This window comes from Hydra vulgaris, chromosome 10, assembly GCF_038396675.1.
Source record: "Hydra vulgaris chromosome 10, alternate assembly HydraT2T_AEP".
In the NCBI taxonomy this organism is placed as follows: domain Eukaryota; kingdom Metazoa; phylum Cnidaria; class Hydrozoa; order Anthoathecata; family Hydridae; genus Hydra; species Hydra vulgaris.
In genome coordinates, this window is record NC_088929.1 from 18,237,353 (window position 1) to 18,248,703 (window position 11,351).

General features: G+C 27.7%; 1 protein-coding gene across 1 annotated transcript; it reads left to right on the plus strand.

Moving 5' to 3' along the window:
- The first annotated feature begins 2,914 nt into the window (after nucleotides 1–2,914).
- LOC136086182 (THAP domain-containing protein 2-like) lies at nucleotides 2,915–3,226 on the plus strand. The gene has a single exon (XM_065808462.1). The coding sequence runs from the start codon at nucleotides 2,915–2,917 to the stop codon at nucleotides 3,224–3,226; it is 312 nt and encodes a 103-aa protein (XP_065664534.1).
- The last annotated feature ends 8,125 nt before the right edge of the window (nucleotides 3,227–11,351 follow it).

Below are 11,351 nucleotides of genomic sequence, written 5' to 3' on the forward strand. Positions count from 1 at the left end.
ACCCGGCAAAAAGGATCCCTGGATATCATCAGTTGAGATGCAAAAGCAATTAGAGCTGCCTGTATCGGACCAAACAATCAGACGACGCGCTGTTGAAGCCGGATTGTTTTCTCGACGCCCTGCAAAGAAACCGCTGATTTCACTAAAAAACCAGAAGAAAAGACTCCTGTTTGCTACATCTCATATTGAATGGAATGTGCAGAAATGGCGAACTGTCCTGTTCAGTGATGAATTGAAGTTCAACATCATTGGGAGCAATGGCATTTGCCATGTACGTCGACCGGCCGGAAAACGCCTCAATATACGTTACTGCCACAAGACCGTGAGGCACGGTGGAGGCAATGTAATGGTCCGGCGGTGTTTTTCTGCTAACGGTCTAGGTCCAATACATCGAAGCAATGGAATAATGGACCGTTTCACGTATAACAATATCCTGAAAGATATTATATTACCTCATGCTGAATGGAATATGCAAATAAAATGGGTTTTTCAGCAAGACAACGATCCGAAACACACTGCAAAAGTAGTCAAGCAGTGGTTTCAAGACAACCACCTATCGGTGATGGATTGGCCGCCTCAATCTCCGGATCTCAACCCTATCGAGAACCTGTGGGAGATTGTCAACCGCAGAATTAATCGTGAAGGTGTTCGTAATAAGGATCAACTGTTTGAACAAATCCAAAAGGCCTTGGCAGTGATTCCACAAAGTTTCATTGATCACCTGATCGAATCTATGCCTCAAAGATGCAAGACTGTGATCGACAACAAAGGATTCGCCGCGAAATGTTGATAGCGAAATACAGCTTGATCAACATTTTGTCGAGTTGCACTTGTTTTGTCCAGAAGGAAATCAACTTTTTTTAATACTTTTGATTAATTTATTATTTTTCGTGTGCAAATAATGAACTTTGTGATGAATAAAACTTGAAGAACTTTGTCTCTAAACAGTTACATAGTTATTTCTCTAAATTGAAAAAATGCAGCACTTTTATATAAAGAAACTAAATTAGCATTATTTGGTTGCACTCGTTTTGTCCGATACTATATATATATATATATATATATATATATATATATATATATATATATATATATATATATATATATATATATATATATATATATATATATATATATATATATATATATATATATATATATATATGTATATATAAATATATTTGTATAACATATATGCATATGTATATATGAACATTTTTTTTAAACTTATACTTTTTAACATAAGAAAATATATTTATATTTATTATTATTTTATTAAACACCCTCTGTAAATGTGTTTACTAGGTAAAAATACATAAAAATAGTTTAAGATATATAAAGAGAGAATAAAGTAGATCACTTGGGAATGTTTTCTTCAAGAGTATTTTTGAAAATTGTTCGCTGTTGCTTTGCATTCCAACATTGAATTGCCTGTACTAAAATTTGATAAGTATCTTCAGGAATTACATTTTATGAAATATTAATTTTTCACTTTCATTTTATCCTGAATTAGGTTTTTCATATTTATTTTATGGATCTTACATAATTCCTTTATATTATCTAAAAATGAATATTTTAATGAACAATAGTTAAGTTGAGAATTGATGATTTCAAAAGTTACTTTATTATTTAATAGACGGATAAATAGGTTTATTCTATTTTGTTGTATGTAAGTCGATACCTCCCGAACTTTAAATAGAGAGTTTATATAGTTTTTGCTATATTTGGAGAACATATATGTTGAAAATATAACATGAGAAAAAATATATTGAAAAATATAGCAATATAAATCAAAAATAATGTGAGTATTTGATGAAATTAATAATAAAGATTCTCAATGGCTTTAAAAAGTTTTCCCTGATTAAAGCGTTTTTTTTATTATTATTATATATATGTATTTTTTTTTTTAATATCGATAATAATATTTTAGTTCTTTATTTTTAAAGTATATATTAAATATATTTTAATATTTCTCTTTTCATTAGAAGTTTTAGTTTTACATTAAAAATGCTAAATACTTTTAAAACTTAGTTTTACTGTTAAAACTTAGTTTTACTGTTAAAACATAGTTTTACCGTTAAAACATAGTTTTACTGTTAAAACATAGTTTTACTGTTAAAACATAGTTTTACTGTTAAAACATAGTTTTACTGTTAAAACATAGTTTTACTGTTAAAACATGGTTGTCACTTGAGCAAAGGTAGTTGTAAAAACATAAAGTAATAAAAAACGTTTTTACATTATTCAATCCATTTGAATAATTTGAAAACGTTTCAATCCAAATAAAACGTAGAAATGTTTTGAAAATAAGGTCCACGTCAATTACTGCTTGTTTGCAACTGATTAGGGTTTACACTATTTTTGCATTTTGTTTCACAAAAACTATGGACTTACCGTTTCTTTTCTTAATTTAAAATTTTCAATGTAAAATATTGCATATACTGCTTTTTTACTGCGACAAATGGTACGAAATTACATTGTTAAACCCCAGGTAGCAATAATTATGACCAAAATTAGAAATAATGCTTTTTCGTTTTGCACGACCATGGCCTACTTAAATACACGGCCTTCTATTCTGCTTAAATCGAGAATAAATAGAAGACCAATTGAAAAAACGTATATTCCATTATATGGACAAACTTTCTCAAAATATTTTAAATATTAAGTAAATGTTATAAATGTTAAGTAAATTATAAATGTTAAGTAAATGTTATAAATGTTAATTAAATGTTATAAATGTTAAGTAAATGTTATAAATGTTAAGTAAATGTTATAAATGTTAAGTAAATGCTATAAATGTTAAGTAAATCTGGAAGATGATAAATATTTCGCGTTAGATTAATTGACATCTCTACTAAACTTCAACAGCTTTGTATTGTTATTTGTAGCTACTTTTTAATTACTAATAATAATAATGGTTAATAAATGCTGTGTTGTCGGTTGTACCTCAAGTTATAATGGTGGGGAAGTAATGCCAGTCTTTAGTTTTCCAAAAGATGATGACTTGAGAAAGTTATGGGTTAGATTTGTAAATAGAAATTGTTGGACTGTTACTAAATCATCTATGATATGCTTAAAACATTTTGATGAAAGTTTAGTACACAAAGGAGCATCAGAAAAACGATTTCGTTTGTTGTATAATTTGAAGCCTGTTCCTACAATGTACCCGGCCAGCATTGCAACAGCTTCACTTCAAGCTATGTTTACACCAAGAAAATCTAAATGAATTTTTTAAGAAGATGAATATCAGAAGTTTTTATCAAATGATATTATTGAAGATCTTAATTCTCTTACAGTTGCTGATTCACCAACAGGATCTTCATTTTCCAAATTCGATGATTGTGTCGTGTTCCATAAAATTATTCAAAATGAACTACACATACCTGAAGTTGCTGAATGTATCGTGTTGACAAAAATCTTCATGTCAAATTTTTTTATAAAAATTTGACATGAAGGTGGCAAAGAATCCAGTTTCTTTGCCACCTTGGCTCAGAGTAACCCATTAATGTATGTTAAAGAGAAGGAGTATGCTGGAAAACTTCGATTCATATTTTAGCATCGAAAAAGAAAAGTTGTCTTACATTCTTGAAGAACTTAAAAGTCACCAAATAAAAAAAATCAAATTTATTCTTCAAATATGCTTCAATTTGCCTTGATGTTGCGTTACGCATCATTGCAAACTTATCATTTACTGCTGAAGGAATTCCCTCTTTCATCTATATTACTGTTAGGCAAGCTTAAAGCAGGTGAAATTGATTCTATGAAAGTTTTGAATTTGTTACATAAAAATGGGAGCTTATCAAATGATCTTATAATAATTTTTGATAAAATGTATTTGCAAAAATGTGCGGAATATTCTGGTGGAGATGTAATTGGGATTAGTGAAGAAAATAAATGTTATAGAAGCATTGTTTCTTTCATGGTAGTTGGTTCCAATTATAAAATTAAACAGTGATTGGTTGAAAACTGAAATTCTTAGCTTGATTCAATCTTTAACAAAATATAGTTTTAATGTTCGAGGTGTTGTTTGTGACAATCAAGCTTCAAATGTTTCCTCTTTTACAAAATTGCTTGATGCACATGGTAAAAAACCAGATGATTTTTTTATTAATGTACAATCACAAAAAACTTACCTATTCTTTGACGCAGTGCATCTGAATAAAAACACTCGAAATAACTAACTAAATAAAAAAAGGTTTATTTTTCCAGAATTTCATTTTTCAGCTTTTAAAGATGAAACTCATGTTTAACCAGGAGAAATATCGTAGAAAATATTTCATGATTTATTAGAAAAGGACAGCCTGCTGGATGCAAGTTTGAAAAAAGCACGAAAAATAAATAGCAAATTTTTGCATCCTGGAAACTACAAGCAAAATGTTACTGTTGCTTTAAGTATCTTCCATGAAACTACAGCAGCAGCAATAAAATTATATTTTCCCAACCGTTTAGATATTACATCTTTCCTAACTCTTTTTAATAAATGGTGGACAATTAAAAATTCAAAAAATCAGTTTTCTAATAACTGTCTTGGAATTGCTGCTATTATTAATGATAAAAAACCTGGGTTTTTAAGAGCTTTCGCTGAATGGTTAAATAACTGGAACACCAAAATTACAAATTTTGAGATAATTATTATCTCCTCAAACATCATCAGCACTACAAAGAACTTTATTAATTATAATTTTCTTGACATAATTAATAAACTTTATAATTATGTCAAGATTCTTTAATAAAGATCTATTGAAAGATAATTATAAATTTATATTGACTGCTCGTTTTCAAAGTGATCCGTTGGAAAGAAGATTTGGACAATACCGCCAAATGAGTGGTGGCAGGTTTCTTGTCAGTTTGAAAGATGTTATCTATAGTGAGAAGATAATCCAAATAAAAAGTTTAATAAAGGAAGAAATTAAAATATTTGAAAATGATATTTGAAAATGATGTGATGTTCAAGATACACAACATGCTAGATCCTTGATGGATCAGATCAAAGAAATAGATTACGATTTTGTAATTTTATCAGATGATTCGCGTAATGTTGCTAGTTATATTGCTGGTTTTATTGGCAAAAAACTGATTAAGAAGTTTAAAATGTGTTGCAAGTTGCTTTGTAGTCAACATTGTCAACAGGAGTCGAATGACTATAGTTATTTAAATAAATTGTCTAGAGGGGGGCTAACAACTCCATCACTAGCCCTTTTAGAATATGTTTGTGATAGTTTTGCTATGTTAGATCATGTATTTGATGTTATTTATCAATTTTTATGATGATATTATCGAATTTTATGTTTAAATCACCAATATTGTGGATGGGAAATTATACACACTGTTTTTTCAAATATTTATTTTAATAACATCAGAAAGAGATTCAGTGATTCCATTGTTGCAGATAACATTGTTGCCTTTAAAAAAAGACAGAGAAAAAAATAAGAATCTTTTGTTTCACATTTTTAAACAGTTTGTGTAAAAAAATTTTAAATACTTTCAAAGCTTACTTTTCAGAATTTGTGTATTCTTATTTCTTGTACAGTCCATGAGTATCTTAAAAATTCTACTGACAAATATAACCCATGTCTTTCTATAATCATTTAAGTAATATATAACTATGAAGGTTAATAAATGTTGTGTTGTTTTCAATAAAGACATTTAATAATCATGATTTCTATTTCTTACTGAAAAGAAACTTAAAAAAAAAGCCTAGAATTTTACAAAGTTTAGTGAATTATAGTACATACTTCTATAAAGCCAACGCAAAATTTTTTATCCTGTCCCAGATTTACTTACTTGAAATTTATAGCTCAATTAATAAAATATTTTGAGAAAGATTGTCTATCCGACAAAATTTGCGTTTTTTTAACTGGCCTTCTATTTTTCTCCGGTTTAAGCAGAATAGAAGGCGGTGTATTTAAGTAGGCCGTGGCACGACAGTATTTGCCTCTTTTTATTTCCAACCTTTGAAATAAAGAATCAAGGAAATTATTACCCTGTATAAAACTATATAGATAGGCGTAAAAAAAAATCAAACAAGTTCATATACCATATTTATATTATATTTATATATTTACAAAAGTTTATGCGTTATTCAAACATATTAAAAATGTCAATTACAATAATGCAAACAATAATGATAATAAATTATACAATAATTATTAATATTTCATTTTATTTTAAATAAGTTAAAAATTATAGTTGAATGAATTTTATTACAAATAGTTTTTATATTATTAAAATTTTGATTGGTAATTAAAATTAATTAAAGTTTATTAAAATTAGTTTTATGGACGATTAGCAACGTATTTGAATACAAAGTTCATTTAATACTTGATTTTTATGAGTTCTTTCAAATCTATGATTTTACGTTTGCAAATAATTATGTACCCTAAAGTCTATTGAAGGCCATCGTGCATAAGCCGAGAAAATGTTTTCTTCAGGTAACCCCCATGAATAATTGATCGGCACTTCTTGGGTTAAAAATGCGTTTTGAGATTTAGAATAACAAAAGTCCATTAACGCATTGATTTTTTTTAACTTTGTTCTTCGGTTTTGAAACCATACTTTAACTTTAGTTTCGGATAACCCAAGGTTCAAAGCTAAATTTAATCTTTCGTGCGAAGTAAGATATTGCGAGTCATTAAATTTATTTTCCAGTTCAGACAATTGCTCAAACGTAAAAGAAGTGCGCATTCGACGATCTGCAGATCTTGGCATTCGACGATTTTTGCTGCTTGGGTATTTTTTTGGCCAATCATTTTGCGAGACCTTTTTTTCGTTTTCTGGATTATCTGATGGTTTATCTAACAGTATAAGTAAGTTATAATAAAAAACTGCCTAGTTATGATAATATCTCAGGCGATTACTTAAGACGTCTTATTGACGTTTCGCAACGTTAGAATTATCTTGTTCTATCTCCATATTTTTGAGTTTAGAATTCCGGCCGGAATTTTTGACTTTTAGGTCGTTCCGGTTCCGGCTGGAGGTACAATATTTCAGGCCGGAATGCCGGAATTTATTTTTTACCTTTTTTTAAAAACATCTGACACAGGGTGTGTAAATTAAATTAAAAAATCATCTTCCTACAAGGCAATGAAGAACTATAGGTAAACCTAGGTAAAAATGCAAAGTTTTCAACAAATACAATGTAATTTTATTTGCAGAAATTAATTATGTAAGAATTTCTAGAAGTTTAGGAATATTGTGGTGCAAAAAGAGCTGCTATCCAGTTTTGGGCAACAAACTAGCTATTTTTTCATCAAAAATGTTGCCTGCCTTTGAGAATAGTCTCATTTTAAATGTTACTTAAATCTTAAATAATGAAAAAATATAGAATGCCTTATATTGTAAATATTTAAATTTTAACCTTAATGGAAAAATAGAAAACAAAGAAATAATTTTAAACATAAATATTATGCAGGTTATAACTTTTAAGAAATAAAATTAACAGAAATAAACAAAAACAACATATTAGATTTAAATGAAACAAGAATCATATATATATATATATATATATATATATATATATATATATATATATATATATATATATATATATATATATATATATATATATATATATATATATATATATATATATATATACATATAGATATATATATATATATACATATATATATATATATATATATATATATATATATATATATATATATATATATATATATATATATATATATACATATATATATATATATATATATATATATATATATATATATATATATATAATAGGTTATAAATATTTATTATGTAGCCACGATGCTGAGGTGCAGGCTTTAATTTTCAATTTTGAAGGTAAATATTTACATAAATATAATTCTCGTTCCGGCCGGAATTTTATTAACTATTCCGGCAAATCCGGTTCCGCCCGGAATTTAAAATAGGTTATAGAACCAGATAATTCTAACGTCGCAGTTTCTATCCGGAGGGCATTAAACAAGCATTTATTTATTTATTTTTTATTTACTAAATAACAAATCAATAAAATGTTAAATGATAGTAGTCGAGGCGCAGTGATAGCGCTTTTGCCTCAGAAAGGATCCGTGGTTCAAACCTCGCCTTTAGGCAAGTTTTGCGACATCGGTTAGAAAGGAGGCCAACCTTATCCAATAATTAACAAATCGTATGCCGTGCAACTCTAACAATAACACTTCTTTAGCCAAACATTAAACAAATGCGTCAAACCAGTACTACTGTTCGGGTATTAATTTTACTGAACATAAAATATAAAAAAAGTAATTTATTCGTATTCAGTAAAGCTATTTTGTAAAGTATATTTTTTAGTTATGTTGAATAATTTAAATTAACAACAAGTCGGCGCGAGTAGGTGTCAAGTTAGAAGGGGCTTAGGAGTTGTTCCTTTTTTAAAAAAAAAAGGTCCTCTAATTTCACAATTTGTTGACTAGAGGTATACAGTCCGAGTCCAATTTTGACAATTGAATCTAAAAAAGGTTTTAATTGGCCAAAAAAACGTCTCCTTTCTTACCAATGTTACTTATTGGGCTAGAGCCGGCATTGAACCTCGCACCTCTTGGTTCTGAGCCAGAACTAACCACTGCTCCGCGGCTCTAGAAAAAAATTAAGCTAAGTTACTCCATAATAACAAAATAATTTAATAAATATCGAAAACAGTAATATAACTTTTTAAAAAAACTAGCACATGTACCAGCCAAAAAATGAATAAAATACAATTATTTGTTACATAATTCACGTCAATACGAATCGCCAACAAAACTTTTTTAACTTAATTATATACTCATATACTAAAATTGATGGCTTATAATCAAGTATGAAATTTATACTAAATCGTGACTTATCTTACTATTTCCATAGTAAGATAAGTCACAAAAGTTTATTAAATGGCTACACAACCATTAAAAACCTTTAATCACAAAATAAATAACTCTTTTATTCTAAGAGAAAAAAATAGTCTTTTTTTCCCTTAGAATAAAAACTGAAATATTAAATAAAACTGAAGGTATAAATAAATTCATATTCTAGAAGACTCTTTGTACCGAATATTAAAAATGGGTGTACATTTTTTATTACTTTTGAAATCTTTAAAAACCTTTTGCTTGAAAATAGCTTATAAAATTGTTTGCGGAAAACGTTAAAAAATTATGCCAAATACTTTTTGATATTTGATTACTTCAAAGTTAACAAAAAACTAAATAATTAATAATTACAATTTAAAAGGACTCGTTAAACCAGTTTTCTGGCTTCGCTAGCATAGGCCATTATTTTCAATCGGTGTTGAAATACTTTTTAACGTTGAAGTAATATTTTTTGAAAGTCTTCTTCTTTTATTATGTCAAACTAATATAGAGTTGTAAATTAAAAAAAAATTTATTTTAACTTAATTAGTGTCTTGTCTTCAAATTACCTAAAACAGAAGTTGAGAAACAGAAAAGGATCAATGCGCTTCCACGGCGGAAAATTTTATTTTCTAAATTATTTATATGTGAAAAACTTTGGTATAAAAATAAAGAAATGATTAAGCTATCTAGCTTAATTTTCTACACACTGTTTTCGAAGCTAGTAATTTAATTCATAATTGAAATATAGATGTAAATGATATTTCTAAAAATGTTACAATCATTCTTTTAAAAGATCGATTCAAATTATATGATACTATTACCAATATCACTATATTTTATCACTAGACAATTCAAACCTTTGGAAAACAAAAGTTTCTTTATGCTTCTTCTTACTGCTTTGTCATTGATTTTTTTTATTGTTTGCATTTATCGTTTACTTGGTAGCACAAAAAAATCACGAGGTGATTTTTAACCAAGTAAACGATAGATGCAGTAAATTTAATATCTGCCACAAACATTAATTGTATATTACAAAAAAAATTTTAAAGCTTAAAGATTAACTAGCAGAAAAACGCTTTTTTAATAGATGACAAGGTAAAAAAATAAGCCAACAGTTGCTTATTTGGGTGGAGTTTTAATAGGATGCCAAAAAAAAATTAGTCAGATTCCGAAGCAAACTATACAGTTTGCTATGTTTCATGATAGAACGCTTACATAGTAGACCTAGTTTAATGATTTTTTTTTAACCCAGTAACATTTGTGTATAAATTGATTGTTGTGAAATAAGCACTTCCAAAGATAGTCATACAACTACTGACTGTTAGGTTGTAGTTCTATGACTATCTTTGTTGAAATGCGTTAAATATTCAAATATTCGACTAAATTAAAATCAGCAGATTTTAATTAAGTAGAATACTGTTTATATCTTTACAAATGGCCAAGTTATTAGACCGAGAAAACAAAACCGATTTGTACAATCAGGACATGGATCCAAACAATTTTAGTGTGTTACTTTAGCAACTTGTTACAATGATACTAAAAAAGCAAACCACTACAGATTTTAATTATGCTTCGTGAGCTACAAAGTGACAGATTTGAAGGAGAATTAATTATTTATAGACAATCAACCTGTAAAAATGGTTAATGACAGCTGATCATGTTACTCTGCATTTAAAAAGTGTTGAGCCCAATATGCTGCATTATTTCTAAAATTAGTTGAAGTAGGACAACCCAATAAAACAAGTCATACACGTAAAGGACAATTTAGAAAAGACATCAAATCAAAAGATATCCTTTGCTGAGTAACGTGTGTTTCAAAATAGATTACGAAGTCTATTATATTTTTTTTTTCATGTTTTTTTAAATAGGTTTTTACATTTTTTAAAAGTCTTTTGGAGGATTTTTTAATATATATAAACTATTTCCAAAATATGCTCTTCATTATTATAGAGGTCATTTAATGAGTTTTGACTTCTTATGCTTTTTAAATAAACTTTTCCTTTTTTATTTAGTCTTTACTTTGTTAATAAGTTTTTATTAATGCTAACTTATTTTTAATGTAAAGCTATTTTAATAATGTTTGATTTTACAAAACATAGTTTTTAGTCCAATTTAATTATTCCTTGCGAAGCCAGAAAATCGACTGTGGGCGTCTTTCTATATAGTTACCTTGTTGAGTTAGTAAATGTTCTTATTAATAATTTGAAATACTTTGATAACAGGATTTTGTTTTTGAAATTTAACTTTTATAGAATGTAGATATCGCACTAAAAAGAGTTTGTGATAGTCAGTATAAATTAGAATAAATTAGTATAAATAGCAAAAACGTGTACTTGTTGCAGGTTGGGGGATAGTTGAACATTGTTTGTAGACGCAAACTTTTTTTGTTTGATGAATTAAACTTTGTCTCCATTCGAGCATTGTTTGAACAAAACGCGCGAAAAATAAAAGGCGCGCAAATTTAAATTTTATTTAAAAAATATTTTTATATTTAACTTTTCCCGTCTAATATATGAAATA